The 18,360-nt window shown below is 52.2% G+C and overlaps 1 protein-coding gene across 5 annotated transcripts; it reads right to left on the reverse strand.

The window, feature by feature from the left end:
• Nucleotides 1-71: 71 nt before the first annotated feature.
• Nucleotides 72-18,335, reverse strand: CUNH19orf44 (chromosome unknown C19orf44 homolog). 5 transcript variants are annotated; one of them, XM_055342899.1, is made up of 10 exons: nt 18,273-18,335; nt 16,927-17,124; nt 13,195-13,960; nt 10,081-10,393; nt 6,676-6,749; nt 5,353-5,770; nt 3,624-3,719; nt 2,329-2,495; nt 413-492; nt 72-339 (listed from the first exon to the last, which is right to left on the reverse strand). In XM_055342899.1, the coding sequence occupies exons 3-10, from the start codon at nt 13,957-13,959 to the stop codon at nt 336-338; spliced, it is 1,917 nt and encodes a 638-aa protein (XP_055198874.1). In that variant the 5' UTR covers nt 13,960; nt 16,927-17,124; nt 18,273-18,335; the 3' UTR covers nt 72-335. The 5 variants fall into 5 exon arrangements, with proteins under 5 accessions (XP_055198874.1, XP_055198872.1, XP_055198873.1 ...); XM_055342897.1 differs by lacking the exon at nt 18,273-18,335 and adding an exon at nt 17,966-18,263; XM_055342898.1 differs by lacking the exon at nt 18,273-18,335 and adding an exon at nt 17,966-18,263 and having other exon boundaries at nt 16,927-17,544.
• Nucleotides 18,336-18,360: the final 25 nt, after the last annotated feature.

Genomic DNA, 18,360 nt, shown 5'->3' on the forward strand with positions numbered 1-18,360 from the left:
CCGGCGTCCCACATGTTGTCCCTGGTGTGGACACCTGGCGCTGGCTCCGCGGAGCAGATGGGGCTTCTCACCCTCCCGTCTGCCTCAGCTCATCAGGAAGCCAGCACCTGGCCCCCACGGCTGCTGCGCGGGGCTCCACAGACAGCCGTCCTACATCCTGCTGTGGCTGGTGACAGCGCCACCCAGGGTTCCGTTTCCGCTGGCTTGTGTGTCCCCTCGGGCGGGGCACCGGGCACAGCAAGGAGGTGGGGGCTGGGGGAGAACCACTCCGCTCCGAAAGGCTGGACCCGGGATGCCACTCAGGGGAGTCTTGGTGCCGCCTGCTCCTGCCACCATCACCTGGGAAACAACACGTGTCAGAGCCGGTGTGCCTGGCCAGCGTGTTAGCTCAAACCCACAAATCCTGCCTCACCTCGTGGTACTCAGCTCCTTCTTCACCTCCTCCAGGGCGTCCTCCATGGACAGCGGGGCAGGCCTATGCCGCCTGAGGTACTGTGGGGCACAGGACAGACATGTCACCCTGCTGCCTCGGTCTACCGAGGCCATGGGTGTTAGAGGCAGCGCCTGTCCCCACTGGTCCCGGACAGGCGGACAGAAAATAAAATGGCGTGACAGTGCTGTGGAAATGCAATGAACCCAGACGGGCTCCAGGCAGGCAGCCTGCGAGGGGCGAGCCCTGACTGGGCCTGAAAGGGAGGAAGGACGGTGGCTGGGAGTGGGGCTACGGGTTCCCTCAGAGCGTGGAGCCTGGGTGCCACTCCCAGCACCCCAGCACGAGGGCCCAGAGCAGGCTGTGCCGAGCCATGGCGGGCTGCAGGCAGGTGGCAGCTCCAGCCCTCCAGCTGTAGCCCATCAACCCAAGTAAAAGGATTCTGCAGGGGCTGCAGGGGTGCATGGACAGTCCAGAATGGGGGATATCGCCGAACAAACCACCTGCTTCCTTGAACAAATAAAGTGCAAGGAAGCATGGGGGGGGGGGGGGCGGGAGCAGGGGAATCTGCAGGGCACCGGCTCTCACGGTGGGTCCTGGGTGCCCAAAGGCGCCCCGGCTCTGACGCTGCCCAGAGCCGAGGGCCACAGCTCTGAGCAGGAGTCTAAAAAGACCCTAGATGATCTTGGTGTGTGAATCTTGGGTTCTGATGAAAAAGCAACAAAATGCAACTTTCATAAGACAAGGGAAAATCTAAAACTGGATATTAATCCCATTGGGCTTTGGTACTATAATGGTATCGTGACCATATTTTTCAAAAGTCCTTTGTTTTGAGAACCATATACTGAAGTATTTATAGGTACGAGGACAGAAAGCACCATGCAGAGCAGCTCATCTAGCATGATGCCATCTCTGTAAAGAAAGAAACAATACTAAAAACATTTGGGACGTCTGGGTGCTCAGCGGTTGAGCGTCAGCCTTTGGCTCAGGGCGTGATCCTAGGGTCCTGGGATCGAACCCCACATTGGGCTTCCTGTGGGGGACCCTGCTTCTCCCTCTGCCTATGTCTCTGCCTTTCTCTGCGTGCCTCTCATGAATAAATCTTTTTTAAAAATGAAAAGTAAAAAAATAAAACATATATTACAACCCAATAGGTATAATGTTCTCTTTATTTTTTTTAAGAGCAGGAAAGGAAGCCTGATGTGGGACTCGATCTTGGACCCCGGGATCACGCCCTGAGCCAAAGGCAGATGCTCAACTGCTGAGCCACCAGGCGTCCCTGTAATGTATATTTTAGAATATAGAGTAACATGCAATGTTGTACATTTTATATACAATGTAGTTCATGTTTTACACGGGGAAGACCTAAAGAACCTCAAGGTGGTAACAATCACCTCTGACGTCATGGGGGGCTTTATAAATCCCCTATCTCTAACAACATTTTTATGAAAAGAACGGATTGTTTATAATCAGACAAAAAGGGCAGCCCGGGTGGCTCAGCGGTTTAGCGCCGCCTGCAGCCCAGGGCGTGATCCTGGAGACCCTGGATCGAGTCCCGCGTCAGGCTCCGTGAATGGAGCCTGCTTCTCCCTCTGCCTGTCTCTGCCTCTCTCTCTCTGTGTGTCTCTATGAATGAATAAATAAAATCTTTAAAAAAATAACAATAATCAGACAAAAATTAGATTTGGGGAGAAAGAAGTGAGTGTGCCATTCTCTGCGTTTCAGCTGACTGAGGAGGAAGCCCGCGGGCAGAGCTTGGGAAGGGTCTGCCTCCGCTCCGAGGACAGGGCTCCTTTGGGGGGACCGCAGGTGACTTGGGTGTACAGTGGCCCCGAGGCCCCCTCCTTGGCACAGAGGCTCCCGCCCTCCCCCCGGGAAGGGGTGTGCGCCACAGTCACCTGCTTGGTTTCCTCCAGGGTGTGGTAGTGGAACGAGTCCTGATCCAGGGACCGCACGAGGGAGCCGTGCAGGTGGCGGCTGGCCTCCAGGAACTGCTGCGTCAGGCTCAGCTGCTGCTTCAGCATGTCGTGGAGCGCCAACACGGCCGGGCTGTAAGCTGTCAGGGCTGCACCGGCTCTGGTCACTCCTCTGGCGCACCCCCTTCCCCGTGACCCCCAGGGCAGGGGGAGGTCAGCCGCTTTGGGCCCGCGTGCTCAGCAGCGCCCCCATGCGGCCACCAGAGGGACCAGAGCGCCCAGCTGTCCCTGCCGATGGCTTGCGAGGGACTCTCAAGAGCTGCACACGTGGGAGGCCAGCGGCCAGGCAGGCCCGCGGGTCTTAACCAAAGTCTTAACCAAACGTCCAACCCGCAGGAACAAGCCCAGTAAAGTGGCACCACGAGTGCCGCACGCGCACCATGGGGACCTTCTCGGTGCCGCTCACCCGGCACTTAAAAATGGCTAAGGGGGTAAATGTTATGTGTTTGGAAACACAAAACTAAAGTAATTAAAAGTGAAAATACAATTAAAAATAAGAGTTTTAATTAAATCAAAATTCATCGGAAACCGGAAGTTGTGCGCCCACGTTGGAAAGGTCACTGGGAGGCCTCCTAACACCCCGGGCCACTCCCTGGGGTAACAGTAAGCTAAACGGGAGAGTTGTTTGCAGGGACAGCAACATTCCCGTTGTTGTACCGCTGTTTTAGTAGCTTCATCTTTAAAAAAACTGAAGAGGGCAAAAACATAACCGGTACTGGGCGGACTCTAGTTTGTGTCCCTCAAGCCGCCAGTGGCCCCATATGCAGCCTGGGCTCCTGATGGTGGCTACTGGGGCCTCCTCCACCGCAGGCCAGGCCGCCTGGGACCCGGCCACTCCCCGCACTCGCCAAGGTGCCAAGGCCTGTGGCCGCCACTCAGTACCGGCTGAGGAAAAACTACATGTATTCTGGACACAACGGCTCAGAGGGGAACCCACAGCAACAGCCCCGTTGGCGTGGAGGGGCAGAGGGGCAGAGGGGCAGAGGGGTGCTGCCCGTAACTTCCCTGTGTTATCTGACACGGGTGTCCTTTGGCAACACAGACTGAAGGTTCTAGGATCCCAGGAACCATGGCAGTTGCCCATGACTGCAACAATGTCACCAACAGATTCCCGGAATCCAGCACTAATGTGGGGCCCGCCCCTCCCACAGTGAGCGCGGATCTGTAGCTAAGCTGCCTCCACCTCGCCGCCAGGCCCCGCCGGGCTGGGCTCTTACCTTCTATCGAGTCCGCACTGATGACATGACTGGCAACGGGCACAGGATCCACGTAGGCACCTCCCAGGGCTGGCCCGATGGCCGCCACGCCGGCCCCTGTCCCAGGGACAGAGGGGAGGGGATGAGTGGGCAGGAGGCGGAGCGACGCCACTCATCAGCGGATGGATGTGAAACAGGCTACACAAGTCTGATCTTTTCTCCTCCCGACAGGACAGCCACCCTTCTTGCTCTGTTAACCTCTACCTCTGTACAATTTCCCCAGGCCTGCCTCCATCTTTCTGGTAGATTCTCTGGGTACAAGTCAGTTGAGCTGGCTCAAGCAGTCACTGCAGTCACACTGGCAGGTAACCCAGACATCACGCTCTCCCCACCCTTGGCCTTCCTTCCACAGGGTCACATGCAGGCTTCAGACTGTTCCCCGGATTCTGATAAGCCCGTTTATTTAGGCTGTTTTCCTCTCCTCTCAATGTCAGGCCTGGTCTAGGAAAACAGCATCAGCTGCACTTTACAAAAGCTCCCTGTAAATTCCAAAATAATGGGGATCCCTGGGTGGCTCAGCGGTTTAGCGCCTGCCTTTGGCCCAGGGTGTGATCCTGGAGTCCCGGGATCGAGTCTCGCGTCGGGCTCCCTGCTTCTCCCTCTGCCTGTGTCTCTGCCTCTCTCTCTCTCTCTCTCTCATGAATAAATAAATAAATAAAATTTTAAAAATAAATAAATAAATAAATTCCAAAATAAGACAGAAATGCACACGTTTGTCTGCATTTGACAACCGCTATGCTGTCAGGCAGCAGGAGGCTGTGGAGAGCAAAACAGAGGTTTCTGAGTCACAGAACCGGGCTTCCAGTACCCTTAAACACCTTCCAGCGATGTGACTCAGCGCATCTGACTTTCCTCCCCGAGAAACGAGAGAATGGGCATGCCCTTCACTGGGGTGCAGCCCAGGCTGATCTATGGCTAAGCCCCCCCAAATCAAAATGAACACAGGTGAGAGTTCCACCCCCTTGCACAGTCCAGGAAAAAGCTCTGGTGACACCGTGGGTGTCCATCTAGATGAGAAGAGAGTGAAGAATGTTTAAAAGAAAGGGACCTTTCCATTCAGATGGGTCAAGACTGAAGCTAGGGGTAAGAGAAATGTCTGGAAGTCATGCCTGGGTGTGAAGAGAAACGTCGCCTGCACCATGGGAGGGAACCCACCAAACACACTGAGTTCAGACAACCAGCTAGACTGGCTACCCAGCTGCCCTGGAAGCCCCCGTGCAGGGACTCCCAAGCCACCTGAGGACACACCGTCCCAGAAGGTGGTTCTGCTCTCAGTGCTGTCCCCAGGCTCACCTGGGCAGTGCCAATGTCTGGGGCTGGGTCACTGTCTGGTGAGGCCATTCTGGGCACTGCAGGACCCTGAGGAGCATCCCTGGCCTCTACCCACTCCACTGTCACCGGTAGCGACATCTACAACTGGCACCAACCTTGAAGTCCCCCGGGGACAGGATCACTACCATGAGAAGCACTTCCTGGGTCACTGATCCTGAAACCTTTCAGGATGTTTCAGAGCTCCGCGGGCAGCGGCAAACCGCCAGGGCAGCTGCCCCTCATCCTTGGAAGAGGAAATGGGGCCCTGAGGCCCGCCAGCTGGGTACTGATGACGACCCGAAGCTCTTCACCGTGCTGCCAGGATGCCCGCGGCACGCACCTAGAGCCCGTGTCTCCCTCCTGGGGCCCGCATGCTCACCCTCTGCCCACTGGTAGGTGAAGGCAGGATCGAGGGTCTGCACGGCCATCTCTCTCACCACAACTCTGGTAACGTCCCTGACCTGCTTTTTCCAAGGCTTGACGGTCGGCAGGGGAAGGTCTGTGTGCAGGCTTGCAGAGAATTCTGACGAAGTGTTCAGCATCCTGTCGGGAGACTCCTCAGGATGGGCCCTCGACTCGGATGCCGTTGGATCTGGGGATGTTTCAAAATCTTCGGAGTAAGCTGAGCTCACTGTGCTCGCCATGGGCTCTTGGGACGTCGGCCTCGGGCTAGGAGCACCGTCGGGCCTGGCGGAGGCGGCGGATGGCTCAGTCACGCACTCTGAGACCTCACTGCCAGTGGGGGGACCCCCTGCCTGGGGGCGTGGGCTGAAGGCCTTTTCCAGCTGGCCTTCTTTCTAAAACGAAGAATGAGAGAGGTAACTGGAAAGTGGCTTTACGTGATCAATATGCTCAAAATACCCCTGCACTGGAATGGGGTACAGGGTACCCAGGGGGCCCAGCAGGTAAGGGTCTACACTGGTCCTTCAGCAGCTTTGGGCAGGCCCAGGGTGGGGAGCAGAACTCATAAATGCTTCAGCTCGAGGCTGCTGCACTTTAACACTGATGGGGTGAGCACGTGCTGGTGGCCCGTGGATGAGTCTGCTAAAATGTCAGCACGTATCATGACAACGCACATTCAGTAGGGAGGAGGTTACTAACTCGACAAGAATCACAGTCAGGCCCCGGGATGGGCACAGGTCATGGGGTGTCGCTACAGGGTGGTTTAGTGGGAGCTGCTTCAGTGGTCTGCTACACGGAGTAGCTTTATCCTGTTATCACCTACATCAGGGTCCCCGACCCGGGACACTCTTGGCATTTAAAACCCAAACATTCGGGCAGCCCGGGTGGTGCAGCGGTTTAGCGCCTACCTTCGGCCCAGGGTGTGATCCTGGGGTCCCGGGATCGAGTCCCACATCGGGCTCCCTGCATGGAGCCTGTTTCTCCCTCTGCCTGTGTCTCTGCCTCTCTCTCTCTGTCTCTCTCTCTGTCTCATGGATAAATAAATAAAATCTTAAAAAAAAAAAAAACCCAAACATTCTTTGCAGTGGGGCCGTCCTGTGCATCGTGGGCCACTGAGCAGCATCCCCGGCCACCACCCATGAGATACCACGAGCAGCCTCCACCCCGTCTTGATAACCAAGTGTGTTCTCCAAACACCGCATGTCCCCTGGGGGCTAAGGACCGAGGGCCCGAATGAAGCACAACAGCCACGAGCCTTTCCACATAACCTGCAGGGAGAGGTGAAGCGGGCTGTACTCACTCTCTGTTCCAGGTCTGAGTTCTCGCTGACAGCTGGAGCCAGGTCATCAAGGGACAACAGATTGATTCTAAAATCTGTAATCAAAAACGTAACATGGCAACGTTTACTCATTTATTTACCCCAACGTGTTTACCATTACGTGCAAGGCACCAGGTGAAGGCGAAGGACAGAAACACAGGAAGCGTGCGGGTCTGTCCTTAATGAGCCAGCGCATGGATCTACACGCTCTTGGTCTAAGTGTTTTCCACTTTGTATCCTCGACCGTCTCACAGTTACTCAACCTGGTCCTTGTGGTGCCAGAGCCACCATGGGCCGTGTGTAAACAAATGGATGTGGCCGTGTTCCAATAAAACTTTATTCATAAAAACAGACCCTGGGCCAGATGAGTCAATGATGGCAATGCAGCGAAGGATGCGTGGTGACAAGCGTGCTCACGGTAGGGGGGGTGGGAGTGGGGGGACAACTCATCAGACACAAGGCTAGACCCGAAGGGTCCTAGGTTCCCACTGAAAGCAAGGCAAGAGCACAGGAGGCTAAACTGAACCAGCACCGGGCACGTCAAATGGCCAGGTGCCAGCGCCTGAACGCGTGGGTGCTGAGACTTGGGAGTCCAGAATCCCCTGTAGAGTTCTGGTGTTCCACACAGATTTCTTTCTTTCTTTTTTTTTTTTTTTTCTTTCTTTCTTTTAAAGATTTTATTTATTTATTCACGAGACACAGAGAGAGTGAGACAGGCAGAGACACAGGCAGAGGGAGAGGCAGGCTCCATGCAGGGAGCCCGACGTGGGACTTGATTTCTGTGGACCCAACAGATGAACCGGCGCCTCCAGGCAGGCAGGCAGGAACCACTGGACCAACATGAACAGGTGCAGCCCAGGCCCTGAAGCGCACTCAGGTGGTGGGGGCGGGGTGGGCACAGGAGGGAGCAGGGCCCTCTGTCAGCAGAGCTAGAGGGAGAGGGCGAGGTCCCCCTGCCACCTGCCCGTCCTAATCCCTAGAATGAATCCCCCTCATCACCCAGTCCGGGGGGCTCACCCCTCCCCTGAGCTCCCGGACTCTCACGGTCACCACAGTTCATAGGGCCGGCAGGTCCAAAGATGCATCCCTGGAAAGGCCTCTGAACCAAAAGGCGTCCCAGCTGGCCCAGAGCAAAGGCACTAGGGTGATCTGGGACTCGAGCACTCGGGAACAGGCCTGGCACTGGCTGAGGAACAATGTTATCGTCACGTCGGCCATCCCTTACACGCTGCCAACCCTGTGGAGGACCAGTCGAGGTGCTTCATATGCACTAGCTCACTAGCATGGCTCGGTCCCCACTGCGCAGACAAGGAAACTGAGGCACAGAGAGCCCAAGATTGCACAACCAGTTAAGACGTGAGGCCAGGACGTCCACCCCAGAAGGTCCCCCTCTCGCAAGAGCCCAAACTCAGATTGCGTTTGCCACTCCCAAGTGCCTCCCCGTCCCAGAGGCTACCTCTGGACATGGGGGGGGGGGGCAGGGGCTGGCCACCAGGAGAGGCCTCTCCAGGCCGGCAGGGAGGACAGAGAGGCAGTGGGACTGGCAGTAGGGACAAATGGCAGAAGGGCAGGAAGGTGGGTCTGTGGCCTGCTGTGCCAGCCTATGCCCACCTTCCCATCCACATGCTGAGCGAGGTGACGTGGGACCAGGGGTACAAGGACACCCACTTACCAGCCCCTTGGCCCCCAGGATCAGAGCCCCAGTGAGCGAGGTGCCATGTGGCGTCCAGTAGATGGCAGCCACTAAGGGGGCCCACAGAGGCTTCTCACATGGGCAGCCTAGAGCCCATCCCCCTGCGATCCCTGATCCCATCGAGGGCCCCTGGAAGGGGCCGCCTTTGTTGGCAACACCCCACACACACACCTCGGCAGATCTGCTGCTGCCCTACCAGGGCCTGCACACCCACAAGAGTCTGTGACAGTGTTCAGGACACGCCACCCCGAAACCTGGCACCTTGGCATACTGATTAGCTCAGGCTGAAAGAACCTGAGCAACGGCAGGTGCTGTGAGTATTCTCGGCCCTTCTCACACGAAGCAGTTCCAAAGACCCTCATGTGAGAAGGGCCCTCCCTCTAATGTAGGCGAGGAGCCTCCTCTTTCTAAGATGGACAGACGCCCGGAGGCATCCCAGCAGGCCTCACTGGGTTTGCCTATTGACCACCCTCAGCTCCTTCCCTTTTGTGCAATCACGTTTTCCCACGACTTTCCACTCCCCATCAAGCCTAGCAGAAAAGCGCTCACATACAACTGATTCTTCGGGTCTTCGTTTCCTTAGGAAGGCTCCTATGTCATGTGAGACTTAGATTGGATATTTATTTAATATTTATTTAACATCTGTATGCTTTTCTCCGGTTAATCTATCTTTTGTTGCAAAGACAAGGAAAAAGCGATTTTTCCTCCCCTACCACTGAGTCACGGAGTTCGGGTCACCCAGCACGCGGGCGGCAGGGTGCTCACGGGCCTGTTTGCCATCATCCTCCTGCCAACATACTAGGCGAGTGCCAACGCCCAGTGGACTGTCAAGACACAGTCTAACTTGGATCTCATAATGAAGCGCCCAGACAGAAGACAGAAGTGTTGGCATTTTTTCCTGTTTTAATTTTTTTTTAAGACTTGTTTATTCATGAGAGACAACGAGAGAGAGGCAGAGACAAAAGCAGAGGGAGAAGCAGGCTCCTCTGGGGAGTCTGATGCTGGACTCGATCCCAGGACCCTGGGTCCAAAGGCAGATGCTCAACTGCTGAGCCACCCAGGTACCCCTAAATATGTGTAATATTAAGATAAAAATAATGTTGGTGTGCCTGGGTGGCACAGTTGATTGAGCGTCCAACTCTTGGTTCAGCTCAGGTCATGATCTCAGGGTTGTGGGATCGAGCCTCGCATTGGGCTCTGCGCTCAGCAGGGTGTCTGCTTGGGATTCACGCTCCCTCTGTCCCTCCCCCTGTTCATGCTTGGGTTCACTCCTTTCTCTCTCTCTCAAATAAACAAAATTTTTAAAAAGATAAAAACAATGTTGAATAATGTTGAAATGATAAAAATGTCTAGTTGTGACTGGTTAGATTTACTTCCTTTTCTGAATTTAAAAATTGAGGCAAATTTGTCTTTCACCAAAAGGAACACTGAGTTGCCCTTCTACTGTACATGGCTCTAGGACTTTGTTTTCGGGTTATCGTTCTATAATTGGTCAGGGTCACTGGATGAAGACATTAAAGACAGAACAAAATTCTGACTTGACCCCTCCTCCAGGAAAGGTCAGGAAGCAGAGGGTGTAGCGTGAGCCATGCACTCCTCACGGCAATACCCAGGGATCCTCCCTCCCAGAGCCCCTCCAGGTGGTCTTGCCCTTCCTGCCCAGGGTGACTGCGTGGCATGGGGCTGCAGGTTACCGTTCAGGCTGTCATCGGCAGCTTCTGAGGGCGACTCATCATGAGGCCCAGCCTCACTCCTTCCGGGAGAGGAGAGCTTGCCAAGCCGCGTTGAGGCTGACTGTGGAGAGGTGCCAGTGATGGGAAGCGACGCTGTGCGGGCGGCTGTATCCTCTGAAGTGTGAGTCCGTGGGGAGCGAGCTCTTGAGCGCGTGCTGCGAAGGGTCCTGTCTGTGGACTGTGAGGCTGGCAGACGTGATATCCGAAAGGACTTTGGGCTGGAAAGTTCCTCACTGGGTAGTGAAAGGATTCTTGGCTGAGTTAGGATCTGATCCTACTTTGGCGGAAATAAATAAATTAATTACCAAACAGGTAACAATGAAGTCCATTTTTTTTTTAAGATTTTATTTATTGATTCATGAGAGACACAGAGAGAGAGAGAGGCAGAGACACAGGCAGAGGGAGAAGCAGGCTCCATGCAGGGAGCCCGACGTGGGACTCGATCCCAGGTCTCCAGGATCAGGCCCTGGGCCGAAGGCGGCGCTAAACCGCTGAGCCACCCGAGCTGCCCGACAATGAAGTCCTTATCACTGAACGACGTGGCTGGGTCAAGGCATGAGGCCAAGGAGCAGCCATCAAATAGTTCTCTTTCTTTCCTCATTTCTGGAAGTCAAGCTACAACATTTAGACCAGAAATACTCCACAAATAATCAGAAATATCACTTGGCTTTCAAATATTTTTTTTTTAATTACACCTTTTCTAAATTAAGGGCCCTGTGGGGCATCTGGGGTGGCCGAGTCGGTTAAGCAACGGCCTTCAACTCAGGTCATGATCTCAGGGTCCTGGGATCGAGCCCCACATCGGGGATCCCTGCTCAGTGGAGAGTCTGCTTCTCCCTCTGACCCTCCCCCATCTCATGCTCTCTTTCTCCCTCTCTCAAACAAATAAAATCTTTTAAACAATAAGTAAAATAAGTGAATGAATGAAGTCCCGAGTACATGATCCATGACAGCTGGGACCTTCAACAGAATCAGTATGTCTGTGTGGATTTTTTTCCCCCTTAAAATGCAGCCTTCCCATCACTTCACACCCACAAAGATGCCTCAAGTCACCAGTGTTAGCTCTGACCACAAGTGCTGGTGAGGATGCAGGGAAAGGAGAACTCTCGTGCACTGCCAGTGGGAACGCGAAATGGAGCAGCTGCTGTGGAAAACAGCGTGGCGTTGCCTCATTATGTTACACGTGGAATTCCTATAGGGCTCAGTAATTCCACTCATAGAGAGAGCCCAAAGAACTGAAAACAGGGACTCAGATATGTGTACACACGCGTTCACAACAGCACTATTTTTTTTTAATTTTTTTAAAACTTATTTATGATAGTCACACAGAAAGAGAGAGAGGCAGAGACACAGGCAGAGGGAGAAGCAGGCCCCATGCACCGGGAGCCCGATGCGGGATTCGATCCCGGGTCTCCAGGATCGCGCCCTGGGCCAAAGGCAGGCGCCAAACCGCTGCGCCACCCAGGGATCCCTATAACAGCACTATTCACAAATAGCCAAAAGGTAGAAAAGATCCAGGTGCCCATCAACGGATGGTGGATGAAGAGGATGTAGTATATTCACACAATGGAGTGTTACTCAGCCATAAAGAGGAATGAAGCCCTGACAAATGCAAAAATGTGGATGAACCTCAAAAACATTATGCTGGTGATCCCTGGGTGGCTCAGCGGTTAAGCGCCTGCCTTCGGTCCAGGGTGTGATCCTGGAGGCCCGGGATCGAGTCTCAGGTCGGGCTCCCTGCATGGGGCCTGCTTCTCCCTCTGCCTGTGTCTCTGCCTCTCTCTCTCTGTGTCTCTCATGAATAAATAAATAAAATCTTTAAAAAAAAATAAAAAAAAACATTATGCTGAGTAAAAGCAGCCAGTCACAGAAGGCCACATACTGGATGATTCCATGTACATGAAACATCCCCAACAGGCAAATCCACAGAGACATGAAGCCGATTAGAAGTTGCCAGGGGCTGGGGGAGGGGAAAACAAGGAGTGATTATTTAACAGGTCACCTTTGGGGCTGATGGAAATGTTCTGGAACCAGACAGAGGGTGGTGGTTGCACAGCATCATGAATGAACTAGATGGCGCTGAACTGTTCGTCTTAAAAATGTTAATTTTGGGGATCCCTGGGTGGCTCAGCAGTTTTGCGCCTGCCTTTGGCCCAGGGCGCGATCCTGGGGTTCCGGGATCGAGTCCTGCGTCGGGCTCCCGGTGCATGGAGCCTGCTTTTCCCTCTGCCTGTGTCTCTGCCTCTCTCTCTCTCTGTCTATCATAAATAAATAAAAATATATCTTTAAAAAAAATGTTAATTTTACGTTTTGTGAATTTCATCTCAACTGTAAAGGAATGGAAGTGCAGCTACAGCACGTTTCCCCGGTGGTGCCACCGACAAGCAGGTGTGGACCACCACTGGCGAGCAGTCACACAAAGTGCTGACCCGAGGTGTACACACTTCCTCCAGATATTGCAAACTGCCTAATATGTCCCAAATCCCGTCACCCACAGAGCAGACCCCAAAACAGGTAGCCATGATTGGCTGGAGCCCAACCGCTCCTCAGTAGTTCTTAGAAGACAGCCACGGTCGAGTCTCTAGCGCCGTGGCATAAAGAGCAGAGGCAACGCTTTGTAAATATAAGTACACATGGGGCACCTGGGTGGCTCAGTTGGTTAGGCATCCGACTCTTGATTTCAGGTCATCTCAGGGTCGGGAGATCGAGGCCCACATCGGGCTCTGCACTGGGCATGGAGCCTGCTTAAGATTCGCTCTCTCTCCCTCTCCTCTCCTCCCCTTGCTCATGCTCTCTTTTTCTCTAAAATAAATACATAAAGTCTTAAGAAAATAAATAAAAAAGTACATGCAGGGGAACCTGGGTGGCCTAGCTAGTTAAGCCTCCGACTCTTGGTTTCGGCTCACGTCATGATCTGTGGGTCGTGGGATCCAGCCCTGTGTCGGGCTCCACACTCAGGAGGGAGTCTGCTTGAAGATTCTCTTTCCCTCTCTGTCTGCCCCTCCCCTATCAAATAAATAAGTAAATCTTAGGAAAAAAAAAAAAGAAAAGAAAACGTGCATATGCAAACCTTACCGAGAGTACTTTAGTCTGTTCTTTCTCATGGGCTTTGGGGCTGATGAAACGCTGATTCATGTATGTTTCTTTTTCTCTAGAAGATTCTATCAAGCTTCCCAGCAACTTTTTCATTTCCTCCTCATCGCTGTCTGGAGAATCTAGTTTTCTGGTAGGTTTTTTCTCTTCGGGTGTTTGGAAATTCCTCTCTTTTCCAAAATGTGCCTCAGGGATGATACTTTCAATGCGTGGTTCCCTCCTCTTTAGAAATCTACTGCCCTTCCCAGTCCGAGTGCTGCTCTCAGCCACAGGAATTTCCTGGGCTTGTTTCTGGGAGGTTTTATCCAGGCTGGGTGGAGAAAGTTTGGCTGTACTCCTGGGAAGGACCATGTCTGCACTCCTTGGAAGACTGTCCTCAGAGGTCTTCAGGTCAGATTCCGTGTCAGACAAATCCATCTGAGCCTTCCGATTCATGATCCTGGTTTCTATTTGAGCCAGCTTCGTGAGTGCAGCGCTGGCCCTGAGCTTCGAGGCAGTGATCGGGGGTCTGCCCGAGGACAGGCTGCGCCAACCCTCGACAACAGCCTTGTCTTTCAGGAGTGAGTGTCCTACACCCATGGTTTGGTTTCCTTTTAGAAATCTGCTATGACCAGGAGCTATTTTGGTAAGACTTCTACTGATTTTCAAGTTTCTGATTTCTTCCATTTTTGAATCTTCTAAGGAAATGTCACTAAAATCACCAAAAATGTTGTGCACGGGATGGCCGGCTCTTCTTATGTAAGCCATTCTGGGGAGTAAAGAGAGAAAACATAGAGTAAGAATACCTGGTGTTTGAGGCACCTGTGTGGCTCAGTCGGTTGAGTGTCTGTCTGCCTTTGGCTCAGGTCACAGTCCTGGAATCTCAGGATCGAGCCCCCACATCGGACTCCCTACTCAGCAGGGAATCTGTTTCTCTTTCTGCCCTTCCTCACCCTACTTGTGCTCTCTATCTCTCTCAAATAAATAAATAAAATCTTTTTTAAAAAAAGAATACCTGACGTTTATATTGTGCCTTCACATCTCTCAATGCCTCCCATTTGAGAGATCAAATTCTTTGCAGGCTGGCTAGAGCCTTCCCTTCAAGCCCCACAATGACAGTGAAAATGTCAACACCCAAGAGCACCTGGGTGGCTCAGTGGTTGAGTGGCTGTCTTTGGCTCAGGGCACGATCCCAGGGTCCTGGGAAGGAGTCCCACACTGGGTCTTTGCAGGGAGCCTGCTTCTCCCTCTGCATCTGTCTCTCCCTCTCTGTCTCTCATGAGTGAATAAATAAAATTTTAAAAAAGAAAAAGAAAATGTCAACACCTAGTACCACCAACTGAGTTATGGCTCTATGTCAGGTCTTCGATGAGACATGTTAAACATTAAACAGAAGAGCCAGTGCTTCTCAGGCTCCAGTGGTGTGCCCACACTCTGCTCAAACTGCATTATATCATTTAAGTTTCATGCTACCCTGAGTCAGTGACCTTATCTCCCTTTAACAGAGGAGGTGAAGGAAATGAAAGGTTAAATAGTCCCTAAATAAAAGGTTAATAATTGAAAAAAAAATAAATAAATAAAAATAAAATAAAATAAAAGGTTAATAAAACCCTGAAAGGTTAGGTCATCGGTCAAGGTCACCAGTCGAGGTCACCTGGCTAGTGAGCAGTAGAGCCAAATTCAAAGCTCAAGTCATTCCAAAGGCCCCCTTCCCCACCATGCTTTACTGCCTGCCCAGTTACACCATCACCACTCCAAGAGTCCTGCTCCCGACTCACTCCCCAAATCAGGGCTCTTCCTTTATCCAAGTGTCCTCAGCTCTCTCACAAACAACTGCTTGAATACAATCTGTATATTTAAGGAGCCCCCCCAGAAAACCGTACTTCACTTTAATTGTGAAAACCACTGCTCTGGAAGGGTGGGGGGGCTAGAGACACAGCACCCCCACCCCCTCACCACCAAATACCAGCTGCATGTTGTGTGCACATGCTTGTGTATATTCTTTGGGGGAGAGGGGTCAGTGCTCTCATCATATTCTGAATTTCCATGAGCCCCTAAAAGAATAAAAACAACCCACTACGAGATTTACAAAGGTTTCCAAAAAGTTTAAAATCTTCAGATGGAAAAATCTGGCACGAGCGAGGGTGCGTTTGCTGCAACCCCTTTCGTAAGGAACACGGTGGCTGCAATGAAAGTGGGAGATGCAGAGACCCTGTGACCTGGCAATTCCACATCTGGGAATTTACCTACAGTTACACTCGGAAATGCACACAGGGATGAGTGTTCAAGGAGTGTCACGGCAGCATTGTCTGTACTCATCAAAAATCTGAACCCATCCACAGAGACCTGGTGCAGTCCAGAAGAGCGCATGCATGACGGAATACGATGTAGCCATTAAAAAGAACGAGGGAGAGCTGTTTTCATAATAACATGTGAGGCAGAAAAGACAAGATGTACAACCATTGGTTGTTTCCGTACTATTTGAGTGTTTTAGCAAGGCCATGCATTATTTTACTTATTTTTTTTTAAATTCACTGTGAGACCTGAAAAAGCCATTTTTTCCCATCCCTGTCCACTTGGAAAACAAGCTTACTGTGATTGCCAGATTAAATACAGGACCCCCAGCGATGTGAATTTATTTTATTTTATTTTATTTTTAAAAAATATTTTATTTATTTATTCATGAGACACACACAGAGAGAGAGGCAGGGACACAGGCAGAGAGAGAAGCAGGCTCCATGCAGGGAGCCTGATGTGGGACTCAATCCGGGGACTCCAGGATCACACTGTGAGCCGAAGGCAGGCGCTCAACCGCTGAGCCACCTGGGTGTCCTGTGATGTGAATTTATGATAAATAGTAAATAAGTTTTAAAATATAAGTATGACCCCAATTTTTTTTTAAGTAGGCTCCATGCCCAGCAGCAGAGCCCAATGTGGGCCTGAACTCACAACTGAGACGGAGATCTAAGCCGATCAAGAGTTGGATGCTTAATCGATTGAGCCACCCAGGCATCCCTGGCCCAGGCATTTTTAAACTAAAAACTAGTCTGTTCCAAATACTTTCAGACTAAAAAAATTATTTGCTATTTATCAGAAATTCAAACTCAACTGGGTGTCCCACATTTTTATTTGTTAAATCTGGCAATCCTATGTCTTCTGCACCTTTCAAAGCTGAACTCAAATGTTTTGTGCAAGGAAAAGTATCTAACCCAGCACTAAGATTCTGTATAAGAGTGAATTCTTTTGGGCAGCCCGGGTGGCTCAGTGGTTTAATGCCACCTTCACCCAGGGCCTGATCCTGGAGACCCAGGATCGAGTCCCACGTCGGGCTCCCTGCATGGAGCCTGCTTCTCCCTCTCCCTCTGCCTGTGTCTCTGCCTCTCTCTCTCTGTGCCTCTCATGAATAAATAAACAAAATCTTTAAAAAAAAAAAAAAGAGAGAATTATTTTTCTCTCACTCTGTTTCTCTGCGTGGTGTGCTTGCCTGCTTATCCTCATCTTAATCACTTGGGTATTAAGGCCTGCCCAGGGTACTAACAATGCTTAACACAGGCCTGGCCCCAGGGGTCAGTGAATACAAAACCATACCCGACAGAAACAGCGCAGAATTCCTAGCCTGAGTGATACTGGGCAAGTTACTTGACCACTCTGTGCTTCAGCTTGCTCACAGAATTCCTATGTTCATTGTAGGGCATGGAATAAATAGTAAGATTTACAAAGTAACGTTTAGAATACCTGCATTAACTGAGCTTTGAGCTGGAACCACCCAGTAAAGGGGAAGTGGAGACCACTGGCACATCGACAGCTACCTTTATAAATATTTTTGTAACTGAGGCTCAGGAGAGGACTTGGTCCCCGCCATCCTGTGGGTCAGAGGGAAAGCCTGATCACCAGGCCGGGTTTCCCCCGCATCCAGTTCTTCTGAAAGTTCCCCTAGGTTTAAAAATAAATCAATAATGGTTAAAATGGCAAATTTTGCGTTCGGTCCATTTTACCTCAACTAAAACAGATACATTTTCAAAACACCCAATTAAAAATAATAAACCAATGGGCAAATGATATGAACGGATACTGAAAAAAACAAACAAACATTCGAATGGCCAACAAACACATGCAAAAGACATTCAACGTCACTAGCCACTGGGCAAACGCAAATCGAAAACCACCAGGTCTCCCTTCACAGCCACTGGAATGCCTATAATCCAAACTACAGAGAACAAATGTGGGCGAGGATGTGAAGAAATTGGCTCATACACTGTCACGGGGGATTGGAAAACGGTACGCAGGCCAATTTGGAAAACTGTCAGCCGGTTCCCAAGATGATGGAGATGTACGCCAATATTCCTAACAGCACTGGTAGAAGACAAGAAGTGGAAACAGCGCAAAGGTCCATTAATAGTGAACGGATGAGAGCTGAGGTCCATCCATACAACGAAACACCAGCCAGCAACAAAAGAGAACAAATGCGCGCGCGCGCGCGCACACACACACACACACACACCCCAGCATCCGTGCGTCTCAGACGACACATCATGCTAAGGGAGAGGAGGAGATGCAAAAAAGAAAAGAGAGAGAGAGAGAGAGAGAGAGCGCACACAAGGATCCCAAGCAGAGAAGGCAGATCTGTAGGGTCGCAGGGCACCGCGGGGGTCGCGCGGGGTGGGAGCGAGCAGGCACCGCAAAGGGCCAGGAGGGACACCCGTGGGGCGGCGGGAAAGCCCAACAGCCGGCTCGCGGCGGCGGCCGCACCACTCGGCAAACTTAATACGAGTACCTGAGTTATATGCTTAAGCGGGGTGAATTGCACGGTACGCCAACGAATCCTCAATAAAGTTGCAAAAAATAAATACAGACAACTTTGGAAACCCCGGCGCCCCTCAGGCCATCGGGCTCTTGCCCAGCTCCCGGAGCTCCCACCCCCGACCACGCTGCCAGGCGGGCCGCGAGGGGAAACCGGCGCGAGGCGCCGCGCCGCCCTCCAGCCTCCCTCCCGGCCCAGCTGCAGGACGCTCCCCTTCTCCCGCAACTCCTCTCCCGATTCTGGGCGCCAAGCCTCGAGCAGCCCAGCCAACCCTTCCAACCTCCTCCCACGACGTCCATCCGCAGAGGCCGCCGCCGGGTTTCCGGCCTCTCTGGCCAGATGGGACCGTTGCCCCGGGCAACAGCGCC

Source organism: Nyctereutes procyonoides, unplaced genomic scaffold, assembly GCF_905146905.1.
Source record: "Nyctereutes procyonoides isolate TBG_1078 unplaced genomic scaffold, NYPRO_anot_genome, whole genome shotgun sequence".
NCBI lineage: Eukaryota > Metazoa > Chordata > Mammalia > Carnivora > Canidae > Nyctereutes > Nyctereutes procyonoides.

Excerpts from the sequence above, each read along its gene's own strand:
- CUNH19orf44 (XM_055342899.1), bottom strand. The coding sequence starts at position 13,959 with ATGGCTTACATAAGAAGAGCCGGCCATCCCGTGCACAACATTTTTGGT. Across the intron at positions 6,750-10,080 it reads TGCCGATGACAGCCTGAACG|ATTTTAGAATCAATCTGTTG; the intron begins GTAACCTGCAGC and ends TTTTGATTACAG. Across the intron at positions 3,720-5,352 it reads CACCTACCAGTGGGCAGAGG|GGGCCGGCGTGGCGGCCATC; the intron begins GTGAGCATGCGG and ends TCCCTGGGACAG.